Source organism: Dipteris shenzhenensis, chromosome 25 (assembly GCF_047967505.1).
Source record: "Dipteris shenzhenensis isolate YYH24624 ecotype China chromosome 25, Dip_SZ_1.0, whole genome shotgun sequence".
Classification (NCBI taxonomy): Eukaryota; Viridiplantae; Streptophyta; class Polypodiopsida; order Gleicheniales; family Dipteridaceae; genus Dipteris; species Dipteris shenzhenensis.
This window is the reverse complement of record NC_141620.1, coordinates 37,909,741-37,931,967: the sequence shown is the minus strand read 5'-3', so window position 1 is coordinate 37,931,967 and position 22,227 is coordinate 37,909,741. Positions and strand designations below refer to the sequence as shown.

Here is a 22,227-nt window from a genome sequence, read left to right as displayed (position 1 = left end):
TCAAAATCGGACTAACGAGCGGAAAGTTATGAGCAAAACACTAACAGGGGGTCAAACAATCATGAAAATTGCCCTCCACCCATGCTAATTTCGCCTGAGCAAGATGCTCCCTCAAGACTCCACCTTCATCAAAGATCCACTACTCATAGATTTTTCCTAGAAGAGAGTAACTCCCTTCGTGGCTCAAGAAATGGATGGACCATGTGTGTGCAATGAGTGGCCGAATAGAAACAATCTTTAAGGCTTTGAAAGAAAGAAAAGGGAAGAGAGACTCAAGAGAGGGAATATGAAGTGATCTTCATTGTCAATAGAGTAAGGCTCCACTCCAATGCAACTCAAAATACTACAAACACAAGGGAGAAGAAGAGGTTTCATACATACAAGACGGAGCAGAAGCTCCAAGACTACTGTGACGCCAAAAGTTGATATTTTTAACTTGGCATTGATATTGTTTTTCTCTATGTTTGATAAGAGTTTGAGTATCAAGTGATAGCCTAGCGGCTCTCACTTATTTCTATTTTCTATGATATTGTATGGGATTGAGAGGATGAGTGGAATGGCTCATTGTAAATACCATAGGTATGAATTATAAATACCTTGGTATGGGGTGAGAGTTATTTGTGCATGGGATATTATGAGTTTTTTAGAAAATAGGAAGAGTGAGTCATATAAAGAGGTGGGATCATGTCCATGTGCTCCAATAATATAAGAGAGGCCACATGTTAAGCGTTTGAAAGGCATGTGGAAGAGTGTGAAGTCAAGAGGAATCCTTCTAGAACTCCTATGTGGAATAAGGAGGATGTGGACATGTGGAAAAGAGAGGGTCCCTATGGGCTCCATGTGAGGAGACTCTTGACTTTCTCAATATTTTAAGAGTCTTGAGCATCTTTTGATGGGACACATGGCAAGAGTAGCCAAAAAGGACATGGATGGTGACATACGTGGTTATGTGATTGATGGGGAAAGGAATCTACAGGCAGCAATTGTAAATGGGTGAAGGAGGGTAACAAAATCTCTATAAAAGGAGCCCTCCTCTCCCTTGTTCATCAATCTCTTCCACCATTAGGCCTCATGTTGCTGTAGCTCTAGTCTCCCCAAGCCTCTTCCATGAGCCTTCTCTCCCTCTTGTAGATATTCTCTTATGTAGACTCTTGCATCTATCTCTCTAGTTTATTCTCTCTCTATGAGTAGTCCTGGAGCTTCCGCTCCCTCTTGTATGTATGAAATCTCTTCTTCTCCCTTGTGTTTGTATTGTTGGATTGGATTCTCACTCTATTTGTAATGAAGATCGCTTCAGGTTCTCTCTCTCTTGAGTGTCTCTTCCCTTTTCTTTCTTTCAAAGCCTTAAAAGTTCTTTCTATTCGGCTGCTCACTGTGCACACGTGATCCCTCTGTTTCCCGAGCCACCATGCAAACTTCTTCCCCTCTTTTAGGTGAAATCTATGAGGGGTGGATCATTGATGAAAGTGGAGTCTTGAGGGAGCATCCTGCTCAGGCGAAATTAGCCTGGGTGGAGGGTAGTTTTCATGACAGTTTGATCCCCTGTTAGTGTTTTGCTCATAACTTTCTGCTTGATAGTCCGGATGTAATGAAATTTATATCAACACGAAGCTCTCTTCAACGCGCATATTTCTATGTGATCAAATCTTGAATCAGATATTGTTGCAAAAAGTTATGAGTCTCTGTGTTTGATAGTCTGTTTTCATGATAGTTTTTACCCCCGTCTAGTAAACTATCCATAACTTTTTGGCCGCTTCTTTGTTTCTTACGAAACATATATCAGCGCGAAGCTCTCTTTAAGGCGCATGTCTGTATTGCTTAGATCTTGAATCAGATACTACTGCAAAATGTTATGAGTCTCTATGTTTGACAGTCTGTTTTCATGATAGTTTTTACCCCCTTCCAGTAAACTTCCTAGAAATGTGTCATGAATGCTCTGGTCATTTTGCTTCAGCAAGCACAGCTAGGAGAATTCTTAATGCAGAATATTTTTGGCCACGCCTCCATAAGGATGTATATGAATGGTGTCAAAGTTGTAAAGTATGCCAAAAGTTTGGAAGGTGATAGTTGATTCCTGGGCCCTTGAAGCCTATTCCAGCATATGGACCATTTGAGAGGTGGAGGTTGGACTTTGTGGGACCACTCCCTCGCTCATCTCAAGGTAAGAATTATTTATTGGTGGCCACAGATTATGTGACTCGATGTGTAGAGGCCAAGGCCACAGTCAATAGCAAGGCAAGCACAGTTGCAAAATTTCTCTTTGATCAAATTTGTTCACGCTTTGGTTGTCCTTTGGAAATTCTCACTGCTGGAGGAACCTCTTTTAGAAATGAACTAATTGAAGATATGGTGCATAAGCTAAAGATAAATCATAGCATGTCCACGCCATACTATCCCTAATGTAATGGCTTGGTTGAGAAAACAAATGGATTGTTCTGCAATTCAATGGGAAAGCTTGTTGACACCAAGAAAAGGCATTGGGATAGGCACTTGGCAGAAGTTTTATGGGCTTACAGAACCACACACAAGCTAGCTATTGGGTTTACACCATTCCAACTAGTGTATGGAATAGAAGCCATTTTACCCATTGAATTGGAGATACATAGTCTTCACACAGCTGTTGCAAGAATAGAAGGACAGGAGGATGCCTATGCTCAACGCTTGGTATAGCTAGAAGCCTTGGATGAATACAGATTACAGGCCTTACAAAACTTGGAATCTTCTCAAAGAAGGCGCAAGGCCTGTTTTGACACCAAATTATGCAAGAAGAAAGATATTGCAGAAGGAGATTTGATAATGAGATTTGATAGCCGTCTGGACAAGCGGCTAGACAAAAAGTTTATCGGCCGATGGGAGGGACCATATCGAGTCAAAAAGAAGTTCACGAATGGAACCTTTCAGCCTGAGGATGTTGATGGCATGGTGATACCCGGATGCACCAATGAGTATCGCCTTAAATTCTTCTATGCTCGACCACCTTGAGGGCCAGCAGACCCTCTTTGTACTAGAGAGGATCTGCTGGGGGGGGGAAGATGTGACGCCAAAAATTGATATTTTTAACTTGGCATTGATATTGTTTTTCTCTATGTTTGATAAGAGTTTGAGTATCAAGTGATAGCCTAGCGGCTCTCACTTATTTCTATTTTCTATGATATTGTATGGGATTGAGAGGATGAGTGGAATGGCTCATTGTAAATACCATAGGTATGAATTATAAATACCTTGGTATGGGGTGAGAGTTATTTGTGTATGGGATATTATGAGTTTTTTAGAAAATAGGAAGAGTGAGTCATATAAAGAGGTGGGCTCATGTCCATGTGTTCCAATAATATAAGAGAGGCCACATGCCAAGCGTGTGGAAGGCATGTGGAAGAGTGTGAAGTCAAGAGGAATCCTTCTAGTACTCCTATGTGGAATAAGGAGGATGTGGACATGTGGAAAAGAGAGGGTCCCTATGGGCTCCATGTGAGGAGACTCTTGACTTTCTCAATATTTTAAGAGTCTTGAGCATCTTTTGATGGGACACATGGCAAGAGTAGCCAAAAAGGACATGGATGGTGACATACGTGCTTATGTGATTGATGGGGAAAGGAATCTACAGGCAGCAATTGTAAATGGGTGAAGGAGGTAACAAAATCTCTATAAAAGGATCCCTCCTCTCCCTTGTTCATCAATCTCTTCCACCATTAGGCCTCATGTTGCTGTAGCTCTAGTCTCCCCAAGCCTCTTCCATGAGCCTTCTCTCCCTCTTGTAGATATTCTCTTATGTAGACTCTTGAGTCTATCTCTCTAGTTTATTCTCTCTCTATGAGTAGTCTTGGAGCTTCCGCTCCCTCTTGTATGTATGAAATCTCTTCTTCTCCCTTGTGTTTGTAGTGTTGGAGTGGATTCTCACTCTATTTGTAATGAAGATCACTTCAGGTTCTCTCTCTCTTGAGTGTCTCTTCCCTTTTCTTTCTTTCAAAGCGTTAAAAGTTCTTTATATTCGACTGCTCACTGTGCACGTGGTCCCTCTGTTTCCCGAGCCACCATGCAAACTTCTTCCCCTCTTCTAGGCAAAATCTATGAGGGGTGGATCGTTGATGAAAGTGTAGTCTTGAGGGAGCATCCTGCTCAGGCAAAATTAGCCTGGGTGGAGGGTAGTTTTCATGACAGTTTGATCCCCTATTAGTGTTTTGCTCATAACTTTCTGCTCGATAGTCCGATTGTAATGAAATTTATATCAGCGCGAAGCTCTCTTCAAGGCGCATGTTTGTATGTGATTAGATATTGAATCAGATACTGCTGCAAAAAGTTATGAGTCTCTGTGTTTAATAGTCTGTTTTCATGATAGTTTTTACCCCCGTCTAGTAAACTATCCATAACTTTTTGGCCACTTCTCTGTTTCTTACGAAACATATATCAGTACGAAGCTCTCTTTAAGGCGCATGTCTTTATGTGCTTAGATCTTGAATCAGATACTGCTGCAAAATGTTATGAGTCTCTATGCTTGACAGTCTGTTTTCATGATAGTTTTTATCCCCTTCCAGTAAATTATCCATATCTCTTTAACCGTCTGTCTGTTTTCAATGAAACTTATATCAGCACGAAGCCCATCTCAAGGCGCATCTCTTTGTTTGCTTGAATCTTTGATATCATGTCTGTACTGAAAGTTATAGGCCTCTGTGTCTAATGACAGTTTGTAGAGTGTTTTGAGCTAAGTGTAAAGGTGTCTATGAAGGAGGTGCAATGTTTCCTCGGAATCTACCCATCCGACCCAATCATCCCCTTCAAACTCCTCGATATATATCAGTTCATGTCAGGTTGAGCTGCAAGATCTTCTTTCAACAACGTATCACTCTTCTCTTTGGCACAGACTGGCTCGCTGAGATTATGGCCTCTGCTGATCCTTTCCTTCTCCCTATGCTTGATTACAACATCACTTGGGATGTTACCGTCTTCATTCTCATCTGAGGGAGGAAAGTATGGTGTGGTATCTTGGCATAAAAGTTTTTTTCTAATGTCCCATTCTCAATGATAAATATCTTTGGCTGTCAGTTCGAAAGCAGCAGGAAGTGAAGAGGTGCGTGAAGTTTATTACCCCCAACTTCATGTCACACTACTCATAGAGAGAGATGGACTCAAGAGTCTACATAAGAGAATATCTACAAGAGGGAGAGAAGGCTCATGGAAGAGGCTTGAGGAGACTAGAACTACAACAACATGAGGCCTAACAGTGGAAGAGATGATGAACAAGGGAGAGGAGGGCTCCTTTTATACAGATTTTGTCACCCTCCTTCACCCATTTACAATTGCTGCCTATAGATTCTTTTCCCCATCAATCACATAAGCCTGTATGTCACCATCCATGTCCTTTTTGGCTACTCTTGCCATGTGTCCCATCAAAAGATGCTTAAGACTTAAAATATTGAGGAAGTTAAGAGTCTCCCCACATGGAGCCCATAGGGACCCTCTCTTTTCCATATGTCCACATCCTCCTTATTCCACATGGGAATTCTAGAAGGATTCCTCTTGACTCCACACTCCTCCACATGCCTTCCACACTCTTGGCATGTGGCCTCTCGTATATTATTGGAACACATGGACATGAGCCCACCTCTTTATATGACTCACTCTTCCTATTTTCTAAAAAACCCCATAATATCCCATACACAAATAACTCTCACCCCATACCAAGGTATTTATAATTCATACCTATGCTATCAATTTACAATGATCCATTCCACTCATCCTCTCAATCCCATACAATATCTTAGAAAATAGAAATAAGTGAGAGCCACTAGGCTATCACTTGATACTCAAACTCTTATCAAATCATAGAAGAAAACAATACCAATGCCAAATAAAAAATATCAAAATTTGGCATCACATCTTTCCCCCCCAACAGATCCTCTCTAGTGATAGAGAGGGTCTGCTGGCCCTTAAGGTGGTCGATCATAGAAGAATTCAAGGTGATACTCATTGGTGCGTCCGGGTATCACCATGCCGTCAACATCCTCAAGCTTATAGGTCCCATCAGTGACATTCATATACATCCTTATGGAGGCATGGCCAAAAGTAACCAATCTCTGCTTCTACTGTGGAGTTAACCCTCAAGGAAACATGTCTTCTTCCACATATTGTTGAACATCTTGCAATTCTGGCCATCCAGTGTCTACCAAAGAAACCATCCCCCAATCTTGTACTACAATGGCTTGAGTAGCTAACTCATCTGCCCTTTGATTTTCTTTTTTATTTATATGAACAAACTTGCAAAAATCAAACTGACTACATAGTTCCATAGCCTTTTGATTAAGGTCCTTCAAATGAGGACTTCTTGTCTTGTAATGCCCTTGCAAATGCTTTATAATAAGCTGATAATCTCCTCTTACTTCCAATTCCTTACCTTGACTTTGAAGACAAACTCCAAACCAAGAATCAAAGCATTATACTCAGTTGCATTGTTAGTTGTGATAGCTGGAAGCTCTTGTCCTCTTACCCACAGCTCTTGACCTTCAGAATTCATCAAGACTATCCCCCCGGCTCCTTGTTGGCGTGAAGGACTAAAAGCCCCATCAAAATACAAGACAAAATCTATTGGTGGTGTCTCCCTTTCATCATTAATGTCCTCCTTATATTTCTTTTCTTTTCTTAGATCCTGCCATCCTATGCGCAAATCTGCCATAGTGCACCTAGTGGTATTTTCAGTGACAAAAGAGAAAGAGAACTCTTGAAGCTCTGACAACCATTTTGCAAATATCCCCCCAGGATTAGGCTTGCGAACTAGATATGCTAATACAAACTGAGAGGTAAGGAAGAAAAATGGTCGAGGTAATAAATAGGAGCGAAACTTTCTGACTAAAAACACCAAAGAGAGAGCTTGCTACTCCATTTCTTCATACCTTGTTTCCACCTCTATAAGCTATCAGCTAGCATAATAGATGGGTTGCATTCTACCTGCCTCTCCTTTTTGTAGCAATACAACACCAACCGAATGCAAAGATACACTTGGATTTACATAAAAGTCTTAAGATCCAATCACGGGGCTTCAATATTGGGCCCTTACTCATGGCCTCCTTAAGTTGCTGAAAAGACTCTTGTTGCTCCACACCCCATTGGAAAGAAACTCCTTTTCTTGTCAACAAGTTCATGGGATGCACTATCTCTGTGGAATCATCACAAAAGCATTGATAATGCTTGCTTTTTCCTAGAATTATGCGAACACCAGTGACACTCTCAGGACTTGGCAATGCCATGATTGCTTGAACCTTGTCAAGATCCATTTGCAGGCCTTCTTCAGACATAATATGCCCCAACAAGACTACTTTTGTTTGAGCCAAATGACACTTGCTAGGATTTAGACACCCTTTTGCTTCATCAATCCTAGCTAAGGCAATCTTTAACCTTGTCAAGAGCCTTTGAAATGTAGCTGGTGCATTGGTCAACCCAAAAGGCATCACACTGTAAGCAAAAACTCCCCAAGGTGTGACAAATGATGTTTTCTTTTGATCTTCCTCCCGAATACGAATTTGAAAGTACCCAAATTATCCATCACATACAGAATACATCTCATGCCCTGCCACTTGGTCTAGTATTTCATCTTGGAATGGCAAAGGAAAATGATCTTGATGGTCGGTGTAGAAGACAAAATCATTTGCCAGTAGATAGTGCCGAAATTTCTTTACACTATACACCATTGCTAGGGCTTCTCTTTCTGTGGTTGTATAGTTGAGATCTCTGCATCATTGAGTTGTTGACTAGCAAAGTAGAAGGGGTAGTCTTTCTTACGTTCACCAGGTTGACAAAGCACACTCCCGATTGCATACTTGGATCCATCAGTATGTACATGAAAATAAATATCCAATTGGGAGATATAAGGATGGGTGCTATGATTAGGTGCCACATAGTGTCATGCCATGTATTGCTGTAGTGGGAGTCCTGTTCATTATGTAGACTACTGTAGCAGCTGCTTCAGCCCAATAATAATATGGCAGGTCTTTTTCGTTGAGCATGGCGCGAGATACCTCTCCAATATGCTTGTTTTAACTTTTTTCAAGTCCATTTTGATGTGGGGTATGACTGCATGAATATTGCTGCTTTATGCCATGCTCCTGCAAGAACCTTGCAAACTCATTTAAGAGGTACTCTCCCCCTCCATCTAACCTTAGGCATTTTATTTGCCGGCGTGTTTCTTTCTTAACCATAGCTTTAAAAGCTTTGAAATGCCCAAACACTTCACTTTTCTTTTTCATAAAATACACCCAAACTTTTCTGCTGTAGTCATCAATAAAAGTGACAAAATAATGATAGCCTCCAAAAGATGCAACTTTAGTAGTCCACACATCAGAATGGATTAATTCCAATGGCCTCTTACTCTCTTGAACATGTCTAGGAAATGGTTTCCAATCTTAAAAGGACCAACCCTCATGATATCACATCCATCTTTACAAGCGAGGGTTAGAGACACGGTGCTGCATGAGGTTGTTCATCAAGGCAAACAAGAATGCCATGACAAATGTCAATAGTTGGAGAGCTTGCACATCACCTTCAGCTTCTTCTAGTTCTTGTAGTCGCCATGCTATTTCTTCAAGGGGTGTGCGGTCTGGCATCCTTCTTTTGAGCAATGTCCTTGAGGACATTTCTGATGATCTTTCGAAGTTGGTGAACTCGTATCAAGTATGCCCAACACTTAGTTTCATGATGACCACAACCTTTGCATTCCTTACAAATGATCACCCTCCTTCGTGGCTTGCGGCTTTGTTGGGGTGGTGCTTCCACTCGCGTCATGCGTGATTGAAGTACAAGCTTCACGTGCCAAGAAATCAGCAACTAGATTTTGAGCTCGAGGTATATGCTAAATTTTTACCTCTTTGGTTGCAAAGTTCCAATGCTTGTTGATGTCGTGGAACCAAGCCTTTGCTCCGCACCTTCCAACTTCCACTAACTTGTTCACACACTAGTTGAGAATCTCCTTGCACTTCAAGTTGCTTGAAATGATGTTCTTATGCCTTTTGTAGCCCAAAAATGAGCGCCGAGTACTCAGCTTGATTGTAAGTACTTGCAGGTGCAGACTTGCTGTAACAATACTCCTCACCACCTGGCCAAGTGAGCTTCACACCCACGCCAGCAGCCTTGGTCGAAGGTTTGTAAGCTCCATCAAATTGAAGGATCCAAGATGTCATCACACCAAGACTAAAATTCGGACATCCCAAGTTTCTTAGTAGTCCAGGATAGGTAGAAGGACAGGGTGGGGAGAATTCAACACTTGAGCCAAATGTTTAGCACCAAATAAACTTGCAATCCTTTGTTGATAGTTTATCTTTAGACCAAAAGAAATTACAACTTGAAGCTCGAAATGAGGCACAAAAGGTTGATTAGGTACAAATGGATTCCTTGGTCGAAACATTACCAACCATAGCCAAGGCCTAGAAACCTTTGTAGTGAGATTGAGAATAAACCATTTAGGACGAGCTTATCCACAGGAATTAACAAGCAGATGCGCCAAATCTCCCCCCAAGCTTGGGGAGCATCCCACCCTTCGATAAAGGACACAGTTTTAATTACCTCTGAAGCAGCAAGTAGTTCGATCACTGCACAATGAGTAGAATTAAAATCAAAGTTCTCCCAGCGTATCAGTAGTTCTTCACCATGAATCATCCACGGTGTATCATTCCACCCGTCATCTCCTTGAACAATGCACTGGACAATCAGCCGTTGAAGGTCGACATAAAGATCAAGGAAGGGATCTCGTGCATTGGTAGCTGTAAGGTGCGGAGGACCAGGCACCAAATCCTTAAACGCGTCGAGAAATGACATAAATATCCACCCTCCTCCTATGGCGTGCGTCCGTGAAGTGGACTTGGAGAAGTTCCGAATCAACGATCTAGCAGGATATGTGAATAGAGCACATGAAATGAAGTACTTTTGCTTTTTGTAGCAAGAGTAAACTCCCCACGGTTAGAGAGTTACAGTTCCCGAGATTTCAATATATAAACAAAAATCGTTACATTTTCATCACTCCCAACTTGTTGGCCCAATGATAAGTCTCCCTTTTGTGAAGGGGGAGGTCTTGGTTTCAAATCCTACTCTTTAATAAAAAGAGAGGAGAGGAGAGGAGAAGGAGAAGACAAAGAGAAAGAGAAGAAGGAGAGAAGAGAGAGGGGGGATGCGGGATCTATTGTTACAGTTTTGCAGAAACTTAGAAAACTGTCCGCGACCAGAAGATGTAGCAACCCAGAAAACTGTCGCGCGGGTGAACACAGTAGATGCGAGAAAATTGCCCGCGATCAGAAGATGCAGGAGCCCAGAAAACTGTCGCACGAGTGAACATAGTAGACACGCGAATCGAATACGCACGCAGGAACTCTAAAGGAGCACAGATGATACAGTTCTGCAGATGCGACCGATACGAGCAGAAGATTCGTCGGCCAGAATACACGTAGGAACTGTGAGCAAAAAGCAGGCAGACTGAAAGTGTAGAAGCAGGGAGGTTTTGCAGCTGTAGAGATAGGGAGGCACACAGTTTAGAGACGCAAAAGAAGAGAACTGTGCACGGAAGAGGCCGCAGTGCCGCACCCACAGTGCCGCACCCAGTCGTAGGAGTAACAAATTTCATACCACTAGCCGTGGAGCTTTCGATCCCAGCAGCCACGCCATTTCTATTAGCCGGAAAAGAAATCAGGACTAGAGGCTAGAGGCTAAGCATGGCGACGCTCGAGGGCCATAGAGGAAAGGAGATCGTGAGGGCGAAACGTTATCATGGGAGGGGAAAAGGAATTAGAAGGGGAGGGAATGAAGAGGGAGACTATGACACAAGGGGAAAGGGAGAGGGGGAAGAGAAGCATGTACATGATAGGAGGAGGAATGTAAAGATGGAGACATCAAGGGAAGAGGACCATGCTTCATTTGAAAGAAAGGATGAAAGGGAAATATCAAAGTACTAGCTAGGTGGCTTTATAAGAATGAGCATGTCTCATCAAGGAATAGCCCCCTCCTTTTATAGCCAAAAGAGGGGGTCTCTCCCAATTAATGCATCCTCCCACATGCATGGTGTGTGTGGAAAAGTCTCCCATGTGGGCGAGGCAGTTACGCACTCTCAATTGTGTGCGACAACCCTTTGCCTCAATTTTCCACATAAATCAAGCCCCATATCTCAAGTCTATGATACTCCCTTGGTCTCTTCCCAATTTTATAATATGTTCAAACCTCTAGGAGGACAAGTAGAGGGTTGGCACAAGGAATCTTGCCACCTCATCCTACTTTTCCCATTATTTAACTTGCTCTCTTGGACCTTCTATACCTCCCCCACATGGGCCTATCCTATATGGAGGGAATAACCCAATATAATATCTATCGCCACCTATTTTATATTACTTCTCCCATGGACTTTGAGCCATATCTCACTAAATGAAGCCTAGGTGGAGGGGTGGCACATGGAGGAGCCATGCCACCTTACATTTTATAATATTACTACCATGGATTATGTATAACACACCTTATGGGTCCTCTTACGTGGAAGGGTGGCACATGGTCATGCCCTGCCACCTCAACCTTGGGCCCTATGCACACCATATTTTATTATACTATTGCCACACATACAAACACACACACATATTAATGCCTTTTTCCTTAGACAATTTTATCCATAACAGTACTTGGACATGATGCCAGTAGATAGGAACGAGAGCATCTCATCATACCATGACCATGGTCCTTTTGGAATGACTTCGACCTCTGTCATGATCGGATCTACCCAAAAAATCACCGCTAGCTCCGCATCAGGAAACTCGCCCTCTACTCCCGTTGGCAATTCTTCACACTCCAGTCGAGATATGTAATCTACCACCGCATGCTGCGAGCTTGGCTAATGAATCACATCGAAATCATATTCCTGCAATAGCAACACCCATTGTGCCAATCAGCCCGTAAGACTTTGCTATTTTACCAAATACAACAATGCAGAATGATCAACATGGAATACAAAAGGTCGGCCCAACAAATAATGCCGAAATTTCTTGACGGGATAGATCATGCCCAGTCCTTCTCGCTCTGTGACCGAGTAATTCTTTTCGGCTATTGAGAGCCGTCAGCTTGCATAGTAGACTGGGCGATACCATTTATCCACATCTTCCTACATCAAGACAGTCCCAATAGCTCTATCCGAGGCATCCATAAACACATGAAAATTCTTCTCCCAATCCGGAGACAGAAGCACCGTGCTCTGGAAAGCTGAATCTTGAGTTGCCGGTACACTTGGTCACATTCCGCGGTCCACACAAATGCCTTCGGTTCCACATGAGCCAATGCATTCAAGGGACTCGCCATGTGAGCCAGGAAGTGCAGATGTCTGCCATGCCATCAAATTTGGCCCAAGAACCGCATGATCCATCCTCTCCTAGATAAACCATATCCAGAGCATCTTCCTGAACTTGTGTGACTCGGCTCATCCATTCTTCGAATTCTCTCTCCTGCTGCAGGAGATCTCGTAGATCCATATCCGCTGCTACGTGCTGGGGCTCAGACGCCGCCTCTGGAATTGTGCTGGCTGCACCTGCCAGAAGACTTTGGTGCATGTAACTTTCCGTAATATCTTCCACATCGATGGTGAAGATAGGAACTAACTCCGGATTTGCTTTGAGAAAGGCTTCCTCCTCATCATCCTCCAATCCATCTGCCATGTTCATCGTCTCGGCCAACACAGGTCGTACCTCATCCACCAAAGGTGCTGCTACTTCCATCGTGACCTACACTTTCTTCTTTCCTCGCCGCACTGAAATGAGGTTCTACTCCCAATTTTGCTTGACCTTTGCTTGCCGCAACCAAGGCCTACCCAACAGGACACTATACTCTGGTGTTGCGGCTTCCATGTTGAGCACCACAAAGGAAACCACGAATGAAATACCCGCCACCTCCAAAACAATGGCCCACATCCATCCCATTTCTTGGCAGGTCTTCAAAGTGACGATATTGACCCCCAATCTGCCATCTACCAGTACCTGAGCAAAAGTCCACCTTTGTGCCTTTGTGGATATAACCAGAATTCTCATGTCGGTCAGAGGGACTGCCGGAACTAGGCATGAATCAGCTTGGCATAGCTCCACGTCTTCTGGTTCAAACTCCATGTGCAGGGAATGCAACAATCGCCAGTGGAATCCCGAAACCAAGTTAAGCAATCTTCCCAATGAAATCTGGCTCGGTGCCTCCAGAATGCACTCCAACCCCAGCTCCTTCCTTGTATAAAGTCTTGCTCCTCCCACCTTGGGTTTCTGATAAGGCCACCGCCTCTGGCATATGAATCACCCGGCAAAGTGGTGGAGGAAGAGATTGAGGAAGCTTTGGAGCTTCAAAGTCCCTCTTCACAAGCAAGTTTTTTTGTGGCGGGTGATGCTAGAGTTTTTCCATCTAAGCAGATCTTTGTGGCGGGTGATGCTCCAGCTATTTGTCACGCATGTTTGGCTCCACAAGAATCTGTGCCTCATCTCCTCTGGCATTGTCCATACATCCATGACTTCTTGGATCTTCTTCGACAACATTTGAGAGCTAGATTTCCTACTGCTGCCTTTGAAAAGCATTTCTGGCCTTTTGGGATTCACCCACGCAAACAAGGGTTTGAGTTGTTTTTCATTCGGGTTTGTTACTAGTCTTTGGAGATCCAACCTTTTCCCCTTTCCCTTTCTTCCTACGCTCTCTGCAACAATCTTTCTTTGATTGTCTGCAAAATCGTTACATAGATTACAATGTATATTTGTCATATAGTGAGATCTTCTGTTGATGTACTTTTCAGCTCCCCATTCAAGGGAAGCTACTGTCTATTATAAAGCATCAAAATTTTCACCCCCCCAAAAAAAGTATGTGAATACGGCTATGAATACATATATTAGCACTCGCGCGCACGCTGTTTTTTGTAAGAACGCATGCGCAACGTGCATGCTCATGCATACATTCATATCTATCTATAAATATGAATGCATGCTAGATAGATATGAATGCATGCATGCAAGCATGTAAATATGTATGTGTATACACGTGTGCACGTACTTTTTTTTTGTGAAACACACACACATGCAAGCGCATATATGTATGGCCCTTGAGTTAAGCAATGGGTGTTTGAGGCCCTCATAATTGATGCGATTGATCTTGTGGCAAGGTCACATGAGCATTGAATTCGACTTGCCCATCTAATTTATGATTAACTGGTCTTTTCCAAACTTTCTATATGAAGGGAGCAATTTTCCACTCATTTGGGCGTATGGAATGGGTAAGGAAAGGGATAGACAGATAGATATTTCTGTGTACATGTGCATGCTAGTTATGCATGATAAATGTTCGTGACTCGGTATCTGTCATGGCGATGGTTATAATGCAAGACTGAAAACACAGATGTAGAGTGAAAGCACATATAGTTTATATAGCAAAACTGAAAAATACACATGTAGAGTGATACATTGTGGCAATCAAAGGTTGCAAGCCAACAGAAGCTAAGAACTTCTCTTCTTAAACTCTTTTTTTGGGGGGTTACTGCTGTCAAAAGGGTGAGAGACATGTAACATAGTGTCAAAGGGAACTAGTTACTTGTAGAATATTACAAAAAAGTTCTAAGCTCAATGGGGCAAAAGTTCCAAGCGAAGCAGCAGTTTAACCAACTGCAACTCGTTCCCTTTCTCATCACACAGAGGTACAGCTCGATACCCAGGCTTCAACTCACTCACCGGCAGGCATGTTTGTCCTGCAAAATCGTCCTTTCCGGTCTTGTCATGCTCATACACCTCGATCCTCAGCACAGCCAGCTCTGGCACTGTTAGCTCGAAGTGGAACTCCTCACCCCACTGTGGCACCCAATTATCGTCTATTACCACTGTCTTCTTCATCACTGTGTCGGCTTTCACACCTGCAATTCCCACCTGCAGCACCATATTTCATGTCTTCACATTTTGTATGATTATCAGGGTCATTTTCAGCAAAGTGTCAAAACAGGGAAGTGCTGATGACATGAACGCCACCCAGCCCCACCCCATACTCCCACTCTCCTCTTTCAGATGCAAGTAAATGCAGAAAGGCACAGATATGGCATTGGAAAATGGTAAGTCTTGTTTCTTACAATCTTCCACCAGTTGTTTTGTGTGGTTTGTCAGGCATGGGGACAAGGGCTGACAAAGGAGGCAGACAGAAGGGTTATACCAGTTCAGAGGAGGATAAACAGTGTTGATGGCAGAAGTAGGCATGCTCCCCATTGAAGGGGGACCACTTACCAATTTATTCATCAAGAAAGGTTCTAGAAGAAAGCAAAATAAAAGGGCCATATGAACAGGGGTTTGAATAGGAATAATGGCTAAAGAGGATCTATAATACAACAAAAGCAGCAGCTAAAAACTGAAGAGAATATGGTCTTTAACAGAAGCTCTTTTACTGAGCAGTAAACAACTTTCATTATGATATTTCTATGCATACAATACAGATGATATGTCTCCTAGAAAAGGGTCTCTCCAAGAAAAGGCTTATATAAAGAGGCTTAGTGTTAGTATTATATTTGCTCTGTTCAATAGTGTACCTCAGCATCATGCGTGAACTCTATTACAGTTTTCCCTCCATTGTCTCTAGGAAGGCAGCCTATTCTTATCTACTCCAATGTTCCAACCTCATTTGATGCCAAACAATGGCCATGATGTTCAAAAAGATCATACAAGTACTGTGAAAAAGGTGCAGACAGGCCAAGCCTTACAGAAGCGCATTCCTATGAGATACACTGGCCTCATCTATCCGATCCATCTTCATTGTATCATTCACACCCACATGAGCTACGAATAGCTAACAGCATATTTTACTTTCTCTTTTTTTATAGTTAAGAGAAGAACATAGGCTCTTATCACATGCGTTAAGATAGCTAATAGCATGTTTAACTTCTTTTTGTTTATAGTTAGAAGAAGCACTCACATGTAATCCCACAAACCTTTAGCTTCTTTCAAAGGCATCAATAACCCTCTCTCTCTCTCTCTCTCTCTCTCTCTCTCTCTCTCTCTCTCTTTTCTTTTTGTTTATAGTTATGAGAAGCACTCAGGCTCTTCTATCACTACTTTATGTCTATTTAATCCCACAAACCCTTAGCTTCTTTCAAAGGCATCAATAACCTCTCTTTCTCTCTCTTTCTCTCTCTCTGTCTGTCTGTCTGTCTATCTATAGGGATCGAATGGTCAGCTTGTTCCCCAGCTTACATGTGTGGCTTCATATGCTCCACTGGATGTTGCCAAAACTTCTATGGCGTTCAATAGTCTCTCCTATTATCTAGATGTACAGGGCAGAGACGAAGAAGGGAGGGGAAGGGATTTGGGGGGGGGGGGGGGGCTGGTGTGTGTGTTTACATACATATAAATATATATTAGTATAATTTACATACATGTGAGTATGTCCCCATGGTATGCATACATACATATGTACATAGTTATTCTACGAATTACACACATGCTTGCATGACATGGAGCATATGCTGGGCGCACACACAAAAAATTTGCAACCAGACACTCAAAAAACAATTTGTTGGCATGTGGATTCAATTCCCCATCCAAAATCCATATGATTCAATTCCCCATCCAAAATCCATATGTAAAGTGTTGATTAGAATGCTGGGACGTTAAATAGTCTCTATCTACATGCACATGTATGTGGGTCCACACGTGCATGTGCGTCTGTACATGTATGTGCATATATCTATGTGTGTGTATGTGTGTGTGATCTTTGCACCACTGTCTTGAACACGGGAGAAGCTCGATGCAAGGAATACACATTTCAAATCTTCTGTGTACCTTCTTTGTTCTTAGCATATGAGAAGCATTAGGCTCTCTAGTGACACGTGTGATGTTTGTTGTACCAGCTTCTGGTCTCATGAACCATTTCATTCTATCGTGACCTATAATATACTCTCTCTCTCTCTCTCTCTCTCTCTCCTGAAATACAAAGATCTGAGCCCTCTCAGAAAAATAAGTGGAGCAATGTTTACCCTTGTGTAAAAATCGGGTGCAGAAAACCTGTCAAAACTTCCTTTGCCAAATTGTTCAAGCCATCCTTGACCCATACACACCTTCACCTGCAATAATTTTGGTTAGATTTGCATACCAATTGACATCTCATGAACTGGAGTACAGAAGATATTCCCCATTGAAAAGAATGCAGGGTCATGTCGAGACATCGCAAACAGACAAAATGAACTGTTAGATTTCATGTCAAGTCGCATTGGGATTAATGGAAATGCACTCTGTTGTATGTCATGAAGGTGTCAGGTGTATGAATCATTATAACACAACATAAGTGTAAAAAACAGAGCCTATAACATGCCATATTAGCAAAAGATATTCACAACATGAAGAACCTGTAATGTCATAACCTTAATCGCATTAGAAGAGATGCAAATTCCCGCTACAAAACCTCTACTGCAAAAGCAGAGAAAAGGGAAATTTTTTGGATCTATCTATTGATAAGTACATAATCGTAGGCAGTAATGGTGAGCTAAAAAACACACAAAAATTGGAGTCGGGCTACAGTACTACTAAGGCATTAGAGGTGCAAGATAATAAAGGTCACCACACGAGGGTTGGATTTCTGCATATCCTTGTGTATTGCCTAGGAGCATGTTGAAAAGTAATACTGAGTTTGGAGCATTGTAGTTAGAAAATACTTGGGCTGGCTATGGCTCTGACTTCACCGTGCAGTCAACATTCAGCTCAAAAGCCGACTGCTGTTTAAGTGAGATTCAATGAAATCATCTTAAAGGGTGAGGTACTGAAATGGAGACTACTCACATGGAGGCGTATTGCGCCTGGGAGGATGTTGAAAAGTAATACTTAGTTTGGAGCGATGTAATACAAAATACTTGGGCTGGCTACAGTTTGAATGCTTGAAATGACTTCAATGTGTAGTCAAACATTCAGCTGAAAGGCCAACTGTTGCTTAGATGAGATCCAATGAAATCATCATAAAGGGTGAGGTACTGAAGTGGCTCACATCGAGCATACCTCGTAAGACTTCAGCTCAGCTCAACAGCTGAACTATCATAGTATAAACACACACACACACACACATATATAAAGGGGGCAGGTGGGCGGGGGGAGAGAGATGCGACTGAATACTTTCTGCAATGCATGAGATAAAAGGAACTGAAAGAGAGTTAAGCCAAAGTTGAAACTGCCCCCCATTTAGACAGCCTATCGGCCTAGTTTTGTAGACTCTTTGAAGCAACAAGTCCCTTCCTTCAGCACACACGGTACCTTTAAAAGTTGCTTTGGAGGCTTGGGATCTGCAGGATCGTATATATTTGAAAAAGATTCAGAATTCTGAGGAAGAAGAAAGCTCGGCTTCTTCACATAGCCACAACCACCATTTGCTCTGAAAAAACCTCGGGCTATCCAAAGATATCTTCCATAACCCTGAAAAATAGTGCAATAAAAAGGGTTGTGAGTTGAATCTTGCTGATGCTTTTGGTCTTCCGTTTGTCATCTGCAATTTTAACTTCTGATATGAGCCTTGCAGTATGAAGAACAGATACCCACTGCAGACCTGCATGTTTGCTGCCACCATTTGTGCTCCATGTGACCATGCTTGGATTGGATTATAGTTTGAGGAATCAATGCGCAAGCCCTTCGGATATATTCTTAGAAAATTTCGGTGTGTGAACCTGGCAAGCAACACAAATGTCCCTTAAACTTGCAGACATTTAAAGATGAATAAGTATTCAAAATAGTTGGAGCCTTTCACAACATACAATCGATTACGCACATCAACTAAAAGGACAGCTCATATTGCAAGTCTTACTGAATAATATCAGATGGATGTAATGCTGCAATTTTCGCAAACTGAGATTCGCTCAAGCTAACACGTTTCGCACACTCCATTTCTTTGAATGCATCCACCAATGATTTTCCTTTGGGCTTCCCAGCACGAATTGTGATGATTTTCTTGTATTCTGGAGAAACAAGTTTTTCCTCACGTCTTTCAGGAGGCCTACTATCCTCATCCAAGATTTCATCATCTTCATGACCTGATTCAACTGATATTGGAATATTCTAGAAAAACACAACAAAGAATCCCAGTTGACAACTGCATCAGAAGATTAATAAGGACTGCAACTACTAGAATTGAAATACTCTTACGCCAAGCACACTTCTAATCAGTCAACAATTTCAATATGTCCAAGGTACTCTATAAACTTCAACAAATCAAGCTGTACAACTCCTTCCAAAGCAGGCTCGTCTTTCCAACTAGCATCAGAGTAGGTGCCAATAAAAAGATCATAAGCATAGGTCATCCAAACAAGAGGCGAAAAACAAAACAGAAGTTCTCTCAGTGTCTGCTACCTTATCAGCTGCTGTCTCATGATGCAAGAAGTCTTGAATTTCTTGTCCCCAGATTGAATGTTTTTTAGTCTTTGCCCCTTCGACTTCTATATTTTGCTCCAAAGTCTTTGAAGTGTCAGCATTCTTAACACCGAGATACTCCGTAGGAGGTTTTGTTGATATGAGAATCCTTTGTTTTAGATTCTCTGGCGAGGGAAACTCCTGTAGTCCCTCCACGGACTCTGGATAGAACAGAGCAGCTCCAAATGTTTCTGTAATTACCTGCAAGAGCAACCAAATAGAAACCTTACAAACAGAGCAGCTCATGCTATGCTTACAAAAGGAATTAGTCTTAATTACCAGCCTCGTTAGATTGCCAACATAAGAAGATCCAGTAGCATGACGCAAAATACCTTGGCCGCTTTGGCTTGTAACTCTGGTGGCAAGTGATCTTCCAGTGTAACTACTACAGGATAATCAGATTTCACAAACGCACTATCCTTTATGGCGCTAATGCATTTCTGAAAGTCTACGGGAGAAGTCAAGGTCCTGTAAAATTTTGCAATTTAAGCTGCGTGTAAGCATTATACGCGACATCAGCTCACTAGATGACGGAGGATTATTCAGATCAGCATGAAATTAGCACCTTCCGTGTAAGACCAAAATATCGTCTTTGTCTGAATTCGGCCACAAGTCCAGTTCAACAACGCGCACTCCTCGAAGAAGTGCTTCGACAATAGGCTTCTCACTACAAACGCTGCTCAGCTGGTTACCAGTCAGGTAGGAGTTGTGGCCGGTGAATATGAAATAATGAGATAGTGGGAAAGTCATGTCATGATGCACCTGAACAGGCATCAATATCGTGTGTTGTAAGGATCAACAACAACAAAACTGTTGCTTTGTAACACGAGCAGAATATAAATTTACGATAGGAAAGAAGAAGCTTTGATGGTTCCTCGCTAGTCTCTATGTTACCCGAACGCTTTCAAAACAAAAGCGCAGAAGTGCAGAACCGATGATAAATTATTGACTGGACAATTACACGGGTGTTGATGGCAAAGTTGTTTCCGGCGTCGAAAAGATGATCGACGAAATTCTGCTCACTGAACGTCAAACGACGCGGATCCTTGAGACGAGCCTCCATCAAACGCTTCGCGTCAGCCTCGGATACACGCTCTTGTTGAACTTCCACCAGGAACTTGTGAAACTGCATTGCGTCCATGGCTCCATGGCTGGAATAATGCTCGAAGATGGCATGAACATCGGCAGGCACAGGAGGAGGGGAAGGGTGACGATCCATGGAGGATATCAGGATGGAGATAGAGTGCTTGATTGATTCTGTAATCGCTGGGATGGCTATGCAGCTTGCCGTTAATCAAAGCAAAAGCGAAGCAAATTTCTAGTAAACAGTGTGAGCTTTGATCGCTGCACGATGCAGGTTGACGTTGATCAAAAGCAAAGTGAAGCAAATTTTTGATATGCTGTGTGAGCTTCTGATCCTGAACACTTGAAGTTTATGAGGTGTGAGCTCTGATCTCGCTGGTAATGGCGATGCAGTTTGCGGTTCCTGAAAGCAAAGCAAAGCAAATTTCTCTGTGATCTTGCACTAGAAGTTCATGATATGCGAATTGTATTTTGATCTTTCAAGAAACCAAGAGAATGTCTGCTCTAATCTTTTGCAAACCAAAACGGGATCATTCATCGGCAAATCGTTCATCGGGAATTCCAGAAAAGCGAAGTCTACTCAGAAATGTGATCAAACGAAAAAGATGTGATGACTTACGCATTAGGCGATCAACCGACAACGCTGAAAGAAGGCAAGATGGCGATGCGTAAATGGATAAGGATGGAAAAATCGGGTCCCGAGACAAGCATCATCTCGACGAAAAACTGGAGTTTTGCAGATGGCGATGCGTAAATGGAGCAAGGACGAGCTGTCATTAAATTGTCGGTGCTATGCATATCGCCATCTTCCACGTTAGCCTCTTCTTCTTCTTCTTCTTCTTCTTCTTCTTCTTCTTTTGCTTGCAACACCTCACATTGCAAAACCAGGTTCTATTTGAGATTTCGAATCGGAAGAACTACAAACCTATTAATTAATTTGTTGCGTCATGCCTAATTGCAGATTAACCTAAGCTACTAACTAATTAACCTACCTAATCTAATTGGAATTAACCTATCTGCTCCCTCCTTTGCTCCCTCCTTTCCTCCTCTTCCTCCCTCCCTCCTTTCCTCCTCTTCTGCCTCCCGCTCCCTCCTTCCCTCCTATTCCTCCAGTTCCCTCCTTCCCCGCTCTTCTTCCTCCCAACTCACGCTTCACTCCTTCCCACCTCTTCCTCTTGCTCTCTCCCTCCTCCCTTGCTTCTCCTTCTCCCTTCCCGTCTCTCCCCCTTCTTGTATTCCCCAACTCTTCTTGCTTTTGTTGGAGAGGCCTCACAGCCCCCCCTATCTGAACCACTCCCCCCCTCCTCACTTTATACCCAGCTCAGGAAGCTTCTGGAGTCCGAGGCTTCTTAAAGAAACCACGAAGCTTCTGGAGTCCAAGGCTTCTCGAAGAAGCCACTACCAAGAAAGCTTACATACCTTAATCACCTCTCCCATCAGACATTTCCACCCCCGCCTCTTATCTTACACACCTTAATTGCCTACAGAGTCCACCCCAATAAATAGGGGCCCAAATTCAATTTGGGGGTACCTAATAGGAGCACCCTCTAACAATGCGCCAAGTTTGGAACAAGCAAGCACAACTAATCAAAGCTCAACTAATCAGGGGGCGATCTAACCGTCTATAAGTACCCACGTGGCTGCGTAGGATTTGAGACGTGCAAAGAACCGTCTCGTGCTCGCCAAGTAAAAACCTGGTTCCTTGACACGAATAGGGTGGTTTGCAACCCACCATTCCCACTTGAACAATGCATCATATTAGCGC

General features: G+C 42.7%; 1 protein-coding gene across 1 annotated transcript; it reads right to left on the bottom strand.

Moving 5' to 3' along the window:
- Positions 1-14,397: 14,397 nt before the first annotated feature.
- Positions 14,398-21,256, bottom strand: LOC147885854 (phosphoinositide phospholipase C 7-like). Its single transcript, XM_087396805.1, has 10 exons — positions 21,082-21,256; positions 20,341-20,865; positions 19,945-20,141; positions 19,712-19,847; positions 19,320-19,580; positions 18,778-19,028; positions 18,523-18,640; positions 18,234-18,392; positions 16,970-17,056; positions 14,398-14,879 (listed from the first exon to the last, which is right to left on the bottom strand). Exons 2-10 carry the CDS (start codon positions 20,596-20,598, stop codon positions 14,580-14,582), a joined length of 1,767 nt encoding a protein of 588 aa, XP_087252931.1. The 5' UTR covers positions 20,599-20,865; positions 21,082-21,256; the 3' UTR covers positions 14,398-14,579.
- Positions 21,257-22,227: the final 971 nt, after the last annotated feature.

Coding starts and splice junctions, on each gene's coding strand:
- LOC147885854 (XM_087396805.1), bottom strand. CDS start 20,598: ATGGATCGTCACCCTTCCCCTCCTCCTGTGCCTGCCGATGTTCATGCC. Junction 19,029..19,319: donor ATGAGACAGCAGCTGATAAG/GTAGCAGACACT, acceptor GTGTTTTTCTAG/AATATTCCAATATCAGTTGA. Junction 14,880..16,969: donor CACCCGATTTTTACACAAGG/GTAAACATTGCT, acceptor ATGGTGCTGCAG/GTGGGAATTGCAGGTGTGAA.